The sequence below is a fragment of the Hippocampus comes genome, unplaced genomic scaffold (assembly GCF_001891065.2).
Source record: "Hippocampus comes isolate QL1 unplaced genomic scaffold, H_comes_QL1_v1.1 scaffold281, whole genome shotgun sequence".
NCBI classification, from domain to species: Eukaryota; Metazoa; Chordata; class Actinopteri; order Syngnathiformes; family Syngnathidae; genus Hippocampus; species Hippocampus comes.
The window spans coordinates 23,221-40,439 of NW_017805704.1; the positions used below are offsets into that span (position 1 = coordinate 23,221).

At 50.3% G+C, this 17,219-nt stretch overlaps 1 protein-coding gene across 4 annotated transcripts in view; it reads right to left on the bottom strand.

Annotated features, from left to right (window-relative positions):
• Positions 1-8,537: 8,537 nt before the first annotated feature.
• Positions 8,538-17,219, bottom strand: part of LOC109523558 (MAP7 domain-containing protein 1-like) — a 16,251-nt gene continuing 7,569 nt past the window's right edge. For 2 of the 4 annotated variants that reach the window (XM_019882772.1, XM_019882773.1), the window contains 12 exons: positions 17,107-17,211; positions 16,413-16,535; positions 15,926-16,077; positions 15,474-15,604; positions 14,417-14,664; positions 13,581-13,840; positions 13,187-13,294; positions 12,622-12,672; positions 12,475-12,538; positions 11,689-11,770; positions 10,741-10,952; positions 8,538-9,127 (listed from right to left, as the gene is read on the bottom strand). In XM_019882772.1, the coding sequence (XP_019738331.1) occupies positions 9,117-9,127; positions 10,741-10,952; positions 11,689-11,770; positions 12,475-12,538; positions 12,622-12,672; positions 13,187-13,294; positions 13,581-13,840; positions 14,417-14,664; positions 15,474-15,604; positions 15,926-16,077; positions 16,413-16,535; positions 17,107-17,211 (1,547 nt within the window). In that variant the 3' untranslated portion in view covers positions 8,538-9,116. The remainder of the gene's footprint in view (positions 9,128-10,740; positions 10,953-11,688; positions 11,771-12,474; positions 12,539-12,621; positions 12,673-13,186; positions 13,295-13,580; positions 13,841-14,416; positions 14,665-15,473; positions 15,605-15,925; positions 16,078-16,412; positions 16,536-17,106; positions 17,212-17,219) is intronic. The other 2 variants (XM_019882774.1, XM_019882775.1) reach the window with 1 other exon arrangement.

Consider the following 17,219-nt stretch of genomic DNA (forward strand, 5'->3'; position numbering starts at 1 on the left):
TTTTTTTTTATGTAACTTTAGCACAAGAGATGAAGAGTAGAAGTACTTTTACCGAGTATCTGCAGTGTACTCCGTACGTACATAGCGTGAGTCCATCTAGCACCTCTGCTTCGAAGTAATACTACTGCAGTTGCAACAACACAATGTTGACCAAGCAGCTAAGGGCTTGTACGGAGTCTGCAGAGAGCAGAACCGATGTGGCACTGTGGTAAATCCTTCCCTTTTATGTCAAAGTACCTCTCTGTTTTAGAGCATCTGGTTGTCGTTACCGCTTGTAAATATCCAAGCATCTCCTAGCGGCTGCAGTCCGAAGAAAAGAGTCGATTGTTTCAAAAGGCCACTTTAATTGTTATTGCTTTACGGGTAAAAAGAATAAAAAAAAAAAAAACCCAAACAACTTTAAGCTTGCTTTTAGTTTATAGAGTATGCGCCTGTTTTGCTCAGCAGGGTACGCGTCAAGTCGGCCCGGCTCTTCTCCCCCATGCTCAAATCGTGACCGTATCGATGGGGCGCAGAAAATCCGTCTTGCGCGGAATCCGTCGGGCGCCATTCAACTGCAGCCGCCTCAAGTGGGACAATTGTCGTTGAGTGGAAGTCAACGAGGCGGCTGGAGACGGATGTAGAGAGCCCGGTTGTCCCGGACTCGCTTCGGACTCCGAGGTGACGAGGACGACGGGAGCGCAAAAAAGTATTTCATTCATCCGTTTGGATTAAACGGCCCAGAAACGTTGTTGTAGGCGCGGGCGCAAATATTTTTCGGTGTTCCAGAATTGTGCTTTTCTTGACTCCTGAATCCTTCTTACGCAAGCTAGGCCGTATTTCTGTGGCTGTGGACATGCAAAAAAAAAAGGCATCGTGCCTATCCCCACTTGTTCTCCACAGCTTTCTGGATGTCAAAATGAAAAGACTTTTTTTGCTTTCGGCCAACGTGCGTTAACTCGGGCGTAGTCCTTATCTGCGGTCTAACCGAGGGTAAAATTAGAGCCTGTGGAAATCCGCTCAACCGTTGCTACGGGGGCTGTCGGCGCTTTCGCTTCCAGGTGGCAAAAGTAGCGACACTCTGTACTTAGGGAGAAAGACAGACAGATACTTGTGGAGCGATGGAATACGACAGACTCTAAAATGTACGAAAAACTTCCTATCTATATTTTGCGCAACGGCAAAGAAGAAAAAGTCGGTGACACAGTATTTGGCCCACCACCGCGGTTGTCGCCATTCCCATTGAACCGGAGAAGAAAACCAGGAGACGAGCAGAGACAAAAATGTGAAGTTAAAAAAATACGAATGGCAATAATAATAATGTCCTTGTTTCTTTCTTTGCTTTCACGCCTCTAGCGGGCCTGAAGCCGCATGACGTGTTTGGTTTCTGGCCGGCCGCAAAAAAACACGTGCGCGCACTCAAGTAGGTCTCGCCTACCACGCTAACGCGAGTTAGCGTGATTGGAGAAACAATTCCAGCGAGTGTCGACACAAGTTGGCTAGCCTGAGGAGCTAACACAGCAGTACGCAAGTGCGATGCGAGTTAGCGTGGTTGGAGAAACAATTCCAGCGGGTGTCGACACAAGTTGGCTAGCGAGTGTCGACACAAGTTGGCTAGCCCGAGGAGCTAACACAGCAGTACGCAAGTGCGATGCGAGTTAGCGTGGTTGGAGAAACAATTCCAGCGAGTGTCGACACAAGTTGGCTAGCCTGAGGAGCTAACACAGCAGTACGCAAGTGCGATGCGAGTTAGCGTGGTTGGAGAAACAATTCCAGCGGGTGTCGACACAAGTTGGCTAGCGAGTGTCGACACAAGTTGGCTAGCCCGAGGAGCTAACACAGCAGTACGCAAGTGCGATGCGAGTTAGCGTGGTTGGAGAAACAATTCCAGCGAGTGTCGACACAAGTTGGCTAGCCTGAGGAGCTAACACAGCAGTACGCAAGTGCGATGCGAGTTAGCGTGGTTGGAGAAACAATTCCAGCGGGTGTCGACACAAGTTGGCTAGCGAGTGTCGACACAAGTTGGCTAGCCCGAGGAGCTAACACAGCAGTACGCAAGTGCGATGCGAGTTAGCGTGGTTGCTCAAACTCCCAATTTGCTCAGCTTTTTAAAGCCTCTCCTTTCTCCGGTGAGCACTTTGAGATCCAGTCGACACATCTCGGCATCTGGATGTCTCGTCACGCACTTGACTCCTCCATCAAGCATCTCCAGTGGGTCCAGAGTACCGCCGATCTCCTCTTGACCGACGCTCGTAAGAGACGGAGCGCATCCAGTAACAGCCAAAATTTTCCGAAGGGTCGCCACACTGTTGACCGTTGATCGGGCATCCTCTTGAAATGTGACTCAGTAACTCCTGCTGTGAAGGACGACGAGTTTATTTGATAAATGGTTGCGATATTAAAACCTTTACTTTTGACTTCTTGTTAAGCCGAAGTCTTATTTTGAAGGAAAATGGAATTCAAAGGGTCACTTTGGCATCGTTTTCCGAGGCTGTTGTTTTCTTCCAACCGACAACGACAAACCTGTGTTGTCCCGGAGGTCGGAGGATGTCCAAAGCTCGTGTTTGGATTGATTTATTCAGCCAAAATTCTCCGAAGGGTCGTCACACCGTTGACCGTTGATCGGGCATCCTCTTGAAATGTGACGTCACGCAAATTCTCCCAGAACAATACGATTTTATTCTCCTGTTTGAATCATTCCGACCCTCTGGAAGGAACTGAAGTGAACCTTTTGTTGGGCTAAATGGAAGCAGATGCCTTCTTTGGAGGTTCACAGGGGGGGGGCACACACAACCATGACCATAGCAAAGAAAAGTCCAATCAGACAACAAAGGACAACCAACCACACGCACGCTGCCGCAGGGGATTCAGCGGGAGGCGGCTCAGGCCCTCAAATTTTTGTCTTTCTTTGTTTTCTCGGCATACCGCGGCGAGTCACAAAAAAAAACACTCGGGCTTGCATTTGTATCCCGTGGCTCACGTGCGCATGGCAGTCCTTTCGAAACCGGTCGCGGCCCGTTTTTCTGGGATCCGTATTTTTTCTGAAAAAGGGAGGGGCGGAGTTATTATGAGCTAATTTCGCGATGCACAATGTTAGCCTAGCTAAGGGAACACATTTGCTTTGATCTGCTACGTCCCCGACCGTTTTGCGTCACGGACCAGTTGAGTTTTTTTAGCCGGTGAAGATGGAGACGGTGTGCGATGTTAGCTTCTTGTGCTCGCTAACTTGCCTTCCCTCAATGTAAATGTTGTTCCGACGTAGGAAATGTTTCTTCAGGGGGTCCCTCCCGAGTCCGCAGAGCGGGATGGACAACGGCGCCCCGGGGACCATCGCTTGCGTTTTCGTTTCATGGAAATTCAAGCGGCATCCGGGTCTTGATTTCCTCCAGACGGGATCCCACCGAGTGGCCTCGGTGAGAAAGCGTCTTTTTTTTTGCTCGATCCGACAGCCACGAACCGGACTGTTTTTTTTTTCCCGTTCCCGACACAAATCCTCCCGTTGATCTGTCAACAACATCGCCGGTTCGAATGTTTCCTGTTTAGAAACGTACTTTTGACTGCTTTTTGGCTAACAAACAAAAGACTTTTGGTGTCGTCCTTCCATTTGCTTTGGCCGTCGCGAGCCGACGACCAAACTGAGCGGCGTTTGTTTTTGTGTTGACGACGCCCGTCTCTTCCTTCACACGAACCGGCTCCGTTTCTGTCCGGCCAAAGCGGTAAGGCTGTTTGCGTCGAGGCGTGTCAGCAGGCGGCGAATGAAAAGCGCTTCCTGTGCATATGCAGAGTCACTGGAACCGAGCAAACCGCAAGCCCCCCCCCCTCCCCCGTTACTCCGTCCTCACACCGTGGGCCAAACAGGATGTTGTGTAATGTGCCAGAGTATAATGAGAAATGTAACCTCGCATACAGTCGACCCGGCCCGGCCCCGTTGACTGACTCGCCCTCACGCTGACACGCGGCCAGCTTTCCATCTTCCTCTGTCTTCCTTCCAGGCTGGAATTGGACGAAGGGTGGAATATGAGGTGAATCATTCCCAAATTAGAGCTCTCCCGTGTCAGCACTTTTGATCGGGATTTTAGTCCTCTGACGAATGGTGAGATACTGGAAGAGTCCGTCAGCCCTTTACCAAGAGTGAAGTGATGAAACAATCAAAACGCTCGATCGTAACTTGAACGGTGTCGTGTCGACGGGGAGGAGCGGATGACGGCAAAATGGTCGCTTCTTGCGCACAAGACCGTTGACCCTACATTTGACCTCGAAAGAAAGATTGCAAGATTGAAGTGCGGTCTTCCTCAGAACCTCCCGAAGAACTCGTTCACTCCTCCGGCGGAACCTGGTGACAACGTACCTCGAGGGGGGACATAACGCATCGGGGGCACCTTCTCACGGAGGTTCGCCGTCAACCATTTCCAATAAAATGGCCGCCAGCGACGACTTGTGGGGTCAACGACAAATACGTGGATGTGATTTTGTTGCCACTACGGACGATTGTCAAAATGGCGGACCTTGCCAATGGGCAATCTCGGCCGAGACTCCCTTTCGAAAGCGAGAAACCATTTCAGCCTTCGCGGAGCTCTGCGGCGGTCAAGGCAGGACGGCTTCAATCTCGCCCGACGTGATTTGTCGGGAGTTTTACGGTGTTTTTTTGTTTGGATGTGTCTGTTTTTTTTTTTTAATGGTCGCTGTGAAAATACTTTCCTCTCTGGCTTCATTTAAATTTCTTCTGGCATTCCCGTGAGAAAAAAAAAAATAAAAAATCTCATTTGAAAACCCACCGAGATGTTTGCCAGGGAAAAAAAAAACGGTTCGGTTTGAATAGAAGGACTGTTGTGCCGTGTTGCGCGTGCGTCCCACTCGACTGCTCTGCGGGTCCACTTTTGTGGGTGTTGGTTGCACTCCAGGCTTGGGTTAAGTGGCATTTCCCCCCCCCGTTTTTTCCCTCCCCCCCTCTCCGGTCGGCAGACACGTGCGCTGGGTGTGGTTGAGCGCACACGCTCCTCCTCTTGAGTGGACGCGCTCATCGGGACGGCTTCCTGCCGGGGAGAGCGAGAAGCTTTCAGGACTCGCTAACGTCACACCCGACGCCGCCGTCAACTCGCCGGGTGCTCCCAAAGTCTTTCTTCTTCTCACCGTCGAGATGAAATCCTGGAATGATGACATCAAATCAGGCTCCTCCTCCTTCCTCCTCGCCCCATAAAGCTCCACCGCTGTTTCGAGCATTTTCCATTCCGTCCGTTTTCGATGGAAGGATTCCGGCTCACTCTCCTGAAGGCGGGCTCGCGTGGCCATCGTTTTGGGGTTTGGCAACAAACGGTACGGGAGTTAAAAAAAAAATGAGTGAATGAAATGATGAAATTACCAGTGAGAGGTTTTTTTTTTCTTTTTTCAAGAAAGTTTGTTTCCTAGGACAAAAGGTCCACACACACTTTTGTGCTTCCCCGTAGACACGCCTGCGAACGGACGCGGCCATCGCCCGCCCCGAGGGCGCCGATTGGCCGACAGCCAAACCTTCAAAGTCCAACGGTACCTTCCGCGAGGTGGATCAAATTTGGTCCGGTATAAGCTCTTTAGTGGAGCTACGCCGGAGCAAATGTGCACGTGTGAACGCTCGACTGGATTTATTTCGGAGCTGCGTCGGACCAAACGTTGCCGTGTGAACGGGGGCTCTAGTTTCCTTTCCTTGGTACCTTGTCTCCCAAACTTCCATCCTTCCTTCCTTTCTTCTTCCTCCTCCCCATCTTGCACGTTTGTTTCCAGACTTCCTTCCTTCCTTCTTCACCACTTTCCGTCCGTCCTTCGCATCCATGTTGCTTCGTCTCCCAAGCTGCTCTATTCTCCGCCTCTGCTTCCTTCCTGTCGTCATCGCTTCCTTTCTACTTTCTGTCCCTTCCGAGATGCTTGTTCCCATTCATAGACACACATACACATAAATATATAAAACATTTTTTTTTTCCCTGAATGGCGCATTCTCAAAGCATGTGTGCATGCGCTGCCAGCCCCCCCCCCCCTTTTTTTTTTTTGAAGTGCAGATGTGTGTTCAAAAAAAAAAAGTGCCCAGTCAGCAACTGAAGCAAGAAAAGACCCGGCGGTCGTCTCACATCTGAGCATGAAGAAACCAGAAAGTGGAGAAAAAAAAAAAAAGAAAAAAAAAAAACCTCCTCGGGGTACTTTCCGCTCGTCGGCGTGTGAAGCAGATGCGTGCGCTGTTCCCCGTGGGGAAAACATTTCGCACCTCACCGTCAGCATGATTTGCTTTTCGAAGGAGAATGCTTCGTCATTTGTGTGGTGCGCGTCGGTTTTTTTTTTTTGCATGAAGCAAATTAGCCAAGCGAGAACCAACACGACGTGATCGGCGCTCTTCCGTCCAACCGCAGGTGTTGCTGGCGGCGAGATTCTCAGCCGGCCGCGGGCCTTTCTGCAAACGTGCTTGTTTCGGTCTCGCTTTCTGGCCGAAACGTCGCTTCCTCCGCGTCATTTCGATGATCTTTGACTTTCCGGTGCAGCGGAAAGCTTTGACCGTGACCGAACTTGGGCTGGTGATGCGACTTTCGGACCCCCCCCCCCCCCCCCCCCCCCCCCCCCCTTGCTCCAGAGCAAATGCTCGTTTGCGACGCTACGCCGAAACAAATGTGCACGTGTGAACGCAGCTGGATGAAATTAAATTTAAAAATTAAATATTTCGGTGCAGCGTCGGACCAAATGTGTGCCGTAATGATTCACATGACCAACATCGAATTTTCACGTTTCTAAGTGAAAGTTGTTTGAGACTTGCGTTTTATGATCAGCCATCAAATTTCGCTGCAAGTGGGAACATTCCGACATCACAAGAAGACCGGAGAGTCGCTTTGAACCCAAGAACTCGAAGGCAGATGCCCCAAATCAAAGTCATCCTCCAAAATAAATACTTCAATAAATAAATAACAACGAGTCTCTGCTTGGAGAGCACATAAAGAGGATGATTTATCGTTTTGTTGTCGGCGCAAACAAGAGGCTTCTTCAAAGTCACACTGGGGACGGGAAAAAGGCCGAGTCGCGGCATCTTCATGTGGTGGCCGAGACATGAAAACAAGATGGCTGGCCTGAGTCCGAGACGAGACAAGTGGAAGACTCTCTGACAATGGGACATTTCCCGTTTCCTGCCTTGGAGTGGAGCGGGTCGCTCGCTCGGATTCCAAGTCGCACGCTGCTGCTGTGAGCTAAAAATAGCCACGGCCGAAGCCAGAGTACAAAATGGAAGTCGCTTTTGAGGCTGAGCGGCGGCGGCGGCGACTTGGGTGACTCCCCGCGACCTCGCCGCTCAGTGGATGGCGAGCCGGTGGATTTCGTGCTTCTTCAATCGTCAAAAGGACGTTTGCGATTGGCTTTGTTCATTTTGGCGAGGGTCCCTCGGGTCTCATCGGCCTCCCTGAAAATCTGCTTCACGAGGAACATATCAGCGCAAGTGCCGTATTTTCCCGCACTAGAAGGAGCACGTGAAGGCATTCGATTTTCTCAAACGAATATGGTTCCACGGGGTCCGCCTCACTCAGCAACCGGTGGTCCGTGTGGACTCCCGTCGGACGCTTCATGGCCCTCGCTTGAACTACAAATGGGCGCGGCGAGTCTTGTTTTGCGTCCACCAACCGCCCAGCGGTCCAAATTCCACTCACTCTCTTGTTATTGTTGGGGCCTTGATGCTCCCCCGAGGCGGGCGGATTTGGCAACCTCAACTGTGGGCCGACACGTCCCTAAAAATAGAGCTTGATAATCCATCCGCCTTTGCGCCCCCCCCCCCAGCCTCTTGAAAAGCGCATTCATCAGATCAGCGCAGCGCATTTCGGCACTTTTGGGAGGGGGGCCACCATACGTCTCGCGTCATTTCACGGCGTCTGGAATACCGAGCGGCGAGAATGGCATCGGTAAACGCAAGTCCGTCCCGGGGCGGAGGACCAGGAAATGCTTTCGCTCGACTCTTCGGACCCGCTCAGGCCTCGTGGCTGCGCAACGATTACTACACTGTATGGCAGGGGTGTCAAAGTCATTTTTGTCCTGGGCCACATTGTAGTTACGGTTTCCCGTGGAGCGCCGTTATGAATTTTGGGAAACCATATAAATGTTCAATCGCCTCCACATATTACATACACAGCGCACAACAAATTGACGGATAACTAGTTTTAAAATCAGAAGTCAACAATAATGACCGTTATTGTGGATTACATACGACAATTTGAAATTTTTGGTTCAGACTTGAGCAAGCATCATGGAACTTGACATGCTTGATTTGCTTTTCGCGGGCCACGTAAAATGATGTGGCGGGCCAGATCTGGCCCCCGGGCCTTGACTTTGACACCTGTGCTGTATGGTGTCAACTTTTCCACATGCAAAAACTCGGGAGGGCGGCTTGAAATGTGAGCGCTGTGAGCCGGGGGGTTTGAATGCCCATATTTCGGAACTCGGTCAAGACCGCAAACCCAAAACACGCAATGTTGCCAGACTACTTCTTGGCTCATTTAGGATGAGGAGCAGATGGCTGTCTCCTTGCTCTCACTTTCCTTCGATTGTCAATGAAACAAACAGCAGAGACTCTAACAAGTCGCGCCTTTAATTAAAGACTCGTTGAAACGACTCCTCGCGGAGCTGACAGCGCACGTCAAAATCGATTTCGAGTACGTTGACACATGCGCGCGCATCGTCAGATCAGTCCCGAAGCAAATGAGCAAACACTTGAGTCATGCACATTTGTCATGTCATGATTTCAGACCGACAAAAACATCCTTTCGCTTTTAAATACTGCAGGAGGAATAAACGGGGGGTGCATATGGATTCGCACTTTTTTTGTCAAAGCTGTGCCAACGCACAATGTTTGCATCGAATCCTTCCCATGAAATGTTTCCTCGCCGACGTTGCTTCCCCCTTCCTCGATTCACCCAATCAGAACAAGAGAAGGCGCAGGGTGGGGCTCTTCACACCCCTTTCCTTGCGTAACGCAGCAGCAGCAGCAACAGGCATCGTCGCCGCTTCACCTCCAAAGGCGGAAAAAGAACAGCTCTGCTTTTTTTTTGTGTGTGTGTGTTTTGTTTCGTTGCAATTTTTCCCCCCGGGGTGTGTGAAAGGGGCCGGACACTGACGGCTGTCGGCAGGGCGCCGCGACCGCCGCGTCACAGCACTTCTGGAAGAAGAAGGACAGGCAACATGGCAAAAAAAGCTCATTGAAGAAAATCCAGAAAAAAAAAATTGCTTTGATCATTAAACTCCACAAAAGAACGTCTTGATTTTAATATGACTTTTAAAAAGTGAAACAAAAATTCATTCTTAAATTTCTTTTTAAGAATGAATTTTTGTTTCACTTTATTTTGTAAGCCAAGATTATTTTTTTTTTTTTGTAGCTGTTGTTGAAAATTATCGACTGTGTCGAAATATTTCTTGAGGGGGAAAACGGGACTCATTCTCGAAAATACGACGTTTCCACGTAAGACGACGAGTTAATCCAGAAAAAATAACTCAAGTTTTTTTATGGGGGGGGGGGGCCTTGAGATTTTTTGGAAACTTTTTTTTTTTAATTGAAAGCATGCAAGTGCCCCCCAAATGTAAATGGCTTTTAAAATTGCTTTCTTCAACAAATGACAAAAAAAAATGCAACTTGCCCTAGAATTTACATTAAGGAAAAACTATGATTTACGCTCTTTATAAAAAAAAAAAAAAAAAACAAAAACGTAATCTTACAATTGTTTCCAATTGAAAAATTCTAAACAAAGCTGAACAGATTTTGGGAATGCTGGGAGAGAGATAATTATCCAGGCAATGTTTGAAATAATTTTCTAATAAGTCGCTCAGTGACTGTTTAATGGGAGTTAAGCGCTCTCGCGTTTCCGGGGTGTCATCGAAAATCGCTCTCGGATCCGGTTTCTAAGATCCTTGCGGATCGAGTCTCCTCATCACTTTTTTGACATCCGAGGAATTCCGCTCTGGAAGTGTGCCTAAGTATATTACCAAGAAGAGGAGAATCTGTCGCCATCCGTCACTGCCCAAGCGATAAGCTCTCCCTAAAGACGTGCGCCGCTTTTATTTTAAGCCTTCGTGCTAAGTCTGTTCTCTGAGACTGAAAGAAAAAAAAAATATATACTTCTCATAACTCCGCATTTTATCTTTTCTTTGTGCCCCACTGCACCTTTTTTTCTCTTCTCAAATGAGTAAGGCTTTTTTTTTTTGTTTTTACAGTGAATGCCTTTCGTGCTTCAGACCAATGAAGTGACGAAAAGCTCTTTGGAAATCACCCTTTCCTGAAAAAAATTGTTCCTCTTTGAAAATTAATAAAATCCCACAATTTTGAATGGTCATATTTTCTCGCTGGATGTTTTCTGTTTCAGACTTGATTAACAATGATTTTGTCGGTGGGTAAACGCCGCAGAATGTATGTTTGACTTTAAAATGCTTTTCTTATGCCTTAAGAAAACAGAAACAATCGAGGAAAACAGACATTGCAAAAATATCGATCGTTTTGATTTTTATCCTTTCATTTCGCTCCTGTGGGGGTATTTTGGTTTTGTTTTTTGAAATGGCAATGCCAATTTTTAACTCAAGAATCCCCTCTTTATTTATTGGTTACCGACTTTAGTTTACACAAACGCTTCAGAAATGTGTAATATCTTCTACCCGTGTTTGTGTACTAGTATTCGATATTCCAAAAGTCCTTCAAATAGAAAAATAACCCTATTTCCTGTTCACGTTCTATCGGCCAATAAGAGTAGAGCACCGTGTCACGCGGGTCGTGTGACGTCATACCTGCGACGTGTTGCGTCTTCAGCGGCGCCGCCGCCGCTTTCTTCACGTAGTCGTCGCCACTGTCGAAATCCAAGATGTCGCCGGCGTCCCCGCCGCCCTCGGGTCGTCCCCGCGAGCCGTCGGCGGCGGCGATGACGATGCTTTCCACCAAGTGGCCGTTACGCTCGCGTCCGGCCGGCTGGACCCCGTTGAGCTGAGTCCGGCCCGCGGGGCTGGACGCGGAAGACAGGCGTACGTTCAACCGTTTAGGGCGAGGGTTGCAATTTTGGTTACGTTTGCCGTAAATTCCTATGACCAAGTTAAGCGGGAGAATTTTTGAAATATAATAATGACATGTTGGAAACATTACCTAGTAATTGACGTCAATTTAATGTCATATTCAGGCACATTTTCTTGAAAAGTACAGTTGATGGAGAATTTCCTTCAAATGAGTTTTTTTTCTTTTTTTTTTTCCCTTGAACATCGTATAAAAATATATATTTGTCCAATCTTAACTAAAAAAAAAAAGGCATTCTCAAAACTTGTGTTTACCTTGTTTTGCTCATGCTTTTGAAAAATGCCACTTTTTTTTCGGGAAAAATGACTTTTCTTGGGTCTAGTACACCAACGTGACTTTGTTGCTGACACTACATTGTGTTTTTATTAAAAAATACCATCTCAACGTTCTCGAATGTGTAACTTTGTGACCGTTTCATCTTCAAGCGGCCCTTGTCACGTGATCAAAAACATTTTTCAAATGAGAAACTTGCCATGGAAATTCACCGATGACCTTCGCGCACTTGAACGGAATCACAGCATCATATTTCAAGCAACACGACACAAAGAGAAAACAACCACCACAGAAAACAAAACAAGCAAGCACAAGACTTCCTAGGCCTTGTCGAGACACTCTTCCACAAACAAACAAAGCTCATCACCATAGCAACAAGGAAGTAGCTTGACCGTCACCTTTGTCTGCAGTGTCCGTGTTCCATCTTGTTGTTGTTGTTGTTTTGCACGTTGACAATCTGACAATCTGCAACACCATCATCTGCAAAGTTAAGACAGGATTTATTTCACCAGGGTACAAATGTGCTGCTTTCTCCAACCGGACAGCGTTTTGAAATTGGAACTGGCAACTTGTTCAATTCGGCTTCTTTCATCTTAGGCAGCCGGCTAGAGTCGCGCCTCTCCTTTCTCTGGCGAGTACTTTGAGATACAGTCATTCACGCCCTCGTCACATCTCGGCCGGCCGGGTTGCTGTAACGCACTTGACTTTGGAGTCGGCCGATCCTCCATCCGGCGTCTCCAGTGGGTCCACAATGCCGCCGCTCATCTCTTGACTGGCACTCGTAAGAGGGAGGGAGCGCATTCATTCCCACTCTGGCGTCCCTTCACTGGCTTATTGCAGAGTACTTTTGAATATCCTATTTTTTTGTTGTTCTTTCTCCTGTCTTCATTATTGTTTTGTTTGCTGTCGCATGAATTCTTTTACTTCCATGCACAGCACTTTGTAGACAGTGGTGGTGGTTTTCAAGGGCTCTAGAAATACACTTGTTGAGAATTCTTGCCCCCCTGAAATTGACTATCAACACCGAGTTGTCGTGACAACCACCCAAATGTCGGACGTCAAGTTTTCCAACGGCATCCCGAGAAGAAACGATTGGGAAATGTCGATGTGGTTCTTCATATTTTATTTCAATAAAACAGTTCCTTTTTCCTCATTCCAGCGGTCTTTGATAGGATGGAACTGACCTTTGCCGCTCTCCACCTCTTTCTCGCCGAGCGGATGCAGCTGCGGCAGCGCTGATTTTTTCTCCTGTCGGGGAGAAAAAAAAAATGAAAATAAGTCGCAACGATTGTAGATCACCAATGAGCTTGCATTTCTTTCACCCGCCGCACCTTGTCGCTAGCGTCCGATTTGCGCGTCCTCTTCATGATCTCCTCCAGGCGCTGGGGGGGGGGAAGTCAGATCAAAGGGAATTCATTCCAAGTGTCAAGCCAGACGCTTCAGAAAACATTTTTATTGTTGTGGTTATTACAGCATTGGCAGATTATTCCGACTGGTCTGAAATTAGCAGTGAATATGCCCGGCAGCCTTCAGTCCGTCGCTTGTAGCGTGCCAGCCTGCCCGGCCCGCCCGGCCCTCCGGCCTCAGATGACCACTCCCGTCTCGGCGTTTCTATTGAGCTCTCACGAAAGCAGCTGTCTTCAATGAGGCCGTGGCCACAGCCGAAGCCCGAGACCTCATTCATCTCCGGTAAATTTCCGGGATTCGGCGTTGCCACCGAGAATACGATTCCTCCTCGAGAGGGAAGGCGTGCTTGTTTTCAGTCGACGCCCCAGCCGGCCGGCATCCTCGTGCCATGCATGTCATTCGGTGCCTTTGGCACCGGGAGGCCGGCGGCGACTCCTCCGGCGGGGAAACAGTTAACCAAACTCCACGGCGGAGAAAGCCCAAGCCTACCTTTTTCCTCTCCAGCCTCTCTTGCTCCTCCTTCTGGAAGTGCTTCTCCCTCTCCAGACGCTGCTTCTCCTCCGCCTCCTCGCGAGCTTTCGCCTCGGCTTCGCCTTTCTGAGGACAGAATCCAGGGAGGTTTGGAAAACAACTTGTTCTACGAGTGCACTTAGGCTGTCTTTATCCTTATAAATGAATTTGTTTCACCTGAAAACAAAAATAGAAGTCATTCATGGATACGGTCACGATAACTAAATGGATTGACAATTTGGTCCGCAAATAAGAGCCGAACGAAAAGTCACAGTGAGGAAAATCCTAAGCGAGAGCCAAAGTCGCGTGAGCACAAAGTGCTTTCCTTAAAAATGAAATAAAGGAAGAAATTAAAACCAGGGTGCATGCATACCTGCTTTTGCAGGTGATTGTTGTCAGCCTCGGCCCTCTCCCGAGCCTCCTCCTTCTCATCCTGCTCGCGGCGCTCCTCCTCCTCTCGCTCCCGCCGCTCGCGAGCCTGCCGGCGTTTCTCGGCCAGGATGCGGGCCGCCTCCTCGGGGTCGTTGGTGCCGGCCGTAGGCTTGGGCGACGGCGCCGAGGGCGCGTCCGTCAAGGCCGAGATGTTGCGAGTCGACGCCAACGAGCTTCTGAGAGCAGGAGCGGCAGGAGAACCTGCGAGAGACACAAACGGGATGCCCGACAAGCCCCGGGGTTCAGTTCTCAAATTTAATTTAAAATACAAAAATTATTCAACATCACGGGCATGTAAGAGGGGCCGGGGGGGGGGGGGGGGGCGCATGTGTGCGGGGGCACGTGACTGCGTCGGGCCACCCAAAGTTCAAAGACATTGGCCCCAAAGGCTCAGTCGAAACGTCATCAATAAATACGATGAAATCAACACGTTCTTGATTTCTTCACGCATTCAACGCCGAAACGTAAAAATAGCCGCCGATCCGGGGTCGCGGGGGCCCACAGCTTTAGCAGGGAAGCCCAGACTTCCCCTCCCTCTCCCCCAGTCACTTCTTCCAGCTCTACCCGGGGGACCCCGAAGCGTTCCCCGGGCCTGCCAGGGAGACAATGAGTCTCTCCAGCGTGTCGTCCTCCGTACCCGGAACACCTCACCACAAGGAGGCATCCTTTTTCAGATGCCCGAGCCACTTCATCCGGCTCCTCTCGGATGAGCGACTTCTTATTATAACAAAAATCATGCAGGCAAAATAGTGGAAAAAGCTGACTTGCTCTACTCACGCCGACTGCTGTTTTCGGGGGCGGCCGGTGTGCGATGCGGCCTCACTTTCCCCAGCCGGACGGGGGAGGGAGTGCGGCGGTCCAACCTGGCGGGGGTCCTCGCCCTCCCGGGCCGTCCCTGAGGGGTCGACGGGCCGCCGCCGCCGCCGCCGCGCGCGGTGGGAGGCTTCGGGGAGGCGGCGGGACTCGGCGAGGCCGTCCTGTCCTTGGGCGTGGAGGGCGACGACGGCCGCGCTCTCGATAGCGGACTAGGACGGGACGACACGTGGAGCTCAGCAAATATCCGGCTAATGGCAAGGTGCATACTCATCGACGGTACATGCTAAGATGAGATCTTTTTCACACGGCGAGTCGGACAAACTTGCTAGCGTGTCGTCAGCGAAAACCTTTTGGAAGCTAAACCTCAAATCACAAAAGCGCATGACAATAATCCAGCCCAGATGCGACAGAGGCTGACAGAGGCCCCATCATCAACTTTCAGCTGACCACTTTTGAGAGCGCGCGAGCGCTCCGACACCCAATTAAAAACGCGCCTGCTCCCCATTCACACCGGAGACCTTGTCTGACTTAATGAGCCACATGTTGGAACCGTTGGGAGTCTCCCGTCACCTAAAACGGAGCGTTAAGAGGCAAGAATAACAATCCGGAGAAAATACACACAAAACGGGAGGGGCCAGTGCGGCCATGCGGACCAATATCCCGCCGTGCGGCGGACGTGAGCCATTCGCTTTCCTCTTTTGAAAGTCCAGCCGGTGCCCTGAAGAAATTCAAAGCGGTGAAAACATGACATCATCCATGCAAGCGCATTCGACCATGAGGGATGACATGACATCGCTCGCTTTTTTTGGGCCCCCGGGGGTGCTGAGAGCTCACTCATGCTCCTTTTGTTTGTCATGCCATCCCTTCCAACCTCTGTCACAGTTGCCTTTTATTTGGCGGCCTGAAAGTATCGCCGTTTTCCCCTTTTTGCCTCTGCTCGACACGAAAAAAAAAAACGCAGGCCGAATGGTACCGACGCGTGTTCGACACACACACAGCATTTTTTTTTTTTTTTTACCTCAGGTCAGCTCTGCGTCTCATGCTGGGAAGCGATTGCCTCTTCTTGAGGAACCTCTCCTTCGTCAGGGCATTTTTCTCTTTCTCGTTCTCCCGCTCCTTGTCTTTCTTCTCCTTTTTGCTACGGTCCATCTGCGCAAGGTGGGGGGGGGGGAGCAAGTAAATGTAGACCAGGGGTGTCAAACTCATTTCACATTGTGGGCCACGTACGGAGTCGGTAGATGTCAAGTGAGCCGGACCATTAACATGATACCATACTGTGCTACGAATTGCATTTTATTTAAAATATTCATTCTGTGTCTTGAATGCATTTTTTTTTTTCACTTTTAAATCATCCCGCGGGCCGGATCAAACCTCCTTGGGGGCCGGTTCCGGCCCGCGGGCCGTATGTTTGACACCACTGATGTAGACACTACTCTGCGCGTAAAGGGCCTCTTCCGTGTAGAAACATACCGGTGTGGAGCTCCGTCTGTGCTGGCGCTGGGCGATGTCGGGCGTGCTGGACGTCGCCCTCCAGCGTTCGGCGCAGTGGGGGTGGCGGTGGGGCTGGTGGGCGCACAGCGTCAACGGGCTGGCGGAGGACGAGCGGGGGCACAGCGGCAACTCTGGAGAGGAAGACTTTTGAGTTGCAAACCCGCAAAAAAAAAAAAAAACGCAGCCTCATTCGGGTTTGCAAAGAATGACGGTACTGAGTTGGCGCCACCCGGTGGTTTCTTGATGTAACAAGGACAGAAAGTGAGCCCCCGTCGACTCGCCAGGTCGGCAATTTGGAGTTTGTAACTCGGGGGGGTGACCGACCTTTTTGCCCCGAGGAGCGACTTTTTCGAGCGACCAAACCTCCCGCGATCGACCCCTGACCCGCACGTGCGCACGCTCATCACGATGAGCCAATTAAAAAAAAAGGAACGCTCAACGGACTCTCCCGACCAAAGTGACTTACGTCCATCTTTGCCGTTGGCGAGCACGCTGGCGGCGCTGCGGCTCCGAGCCAGGAAAGACAAGGTGGGCGTCATCAGGCGGTCCACGACGCTGCTCTCCCACGGCCTCAGGGCGACACGACGGTCTGCAAGTTGAGAGAAGAAGCAAAGAAAGAAAAAGCCAAATCAACAAGCGGTGGCTTGCGGGCTTTTACGGGGGGCTGCCTCGGAGCTCCAACGCGTTGGCCCGCTTTTTGGTTTGGCCCAATTTTTCAACTCATCGCCCATGAGTTGACGAATCGCAAGTCCTCTGACATGCTGGTCGAGGGCAGTGAATCATCGGCAGCTTTTTACGTCTCGGTCGAGGCAAAAAAGGTGCGGTCCGGTGCAACTGGGCCAAGTCCCCTTTGACTCCTCGGAAGACGTGATCTCACTCGACTTTGCCACGTGACGGGATTGGCTCAAGTGAAGCAAAAGGCAAAAATCCGACCATGCGGAAGCTGCGCAGCGGAAGCTCAAAGCGCTGGGCTTGGAAAATGAAAGGGGGAAAATGTGTCAGTCAGCCGTCGAGCACGGTGGAGGGACTCAAACGGAACGGAGGAATGAAAGAAGGAGGAGGAGTTGTGATGGACACGCGTTTGAGGGGGGATGGGGACACACAACGGTGGGAGCGGGTGCGGGTGCGGGTGCGGGTCATCATTCCAGTCGTTGCCTTACTTCTGCTGGGGGAGTTCCACAGCGTGGCCGAGGACTTGGACAGTCGCTTGTTTATGACCGAGTCCACGTGTTTGGGCAGGTTGACGGCGGAGAGGGAGCATCTGCCTGAGAAG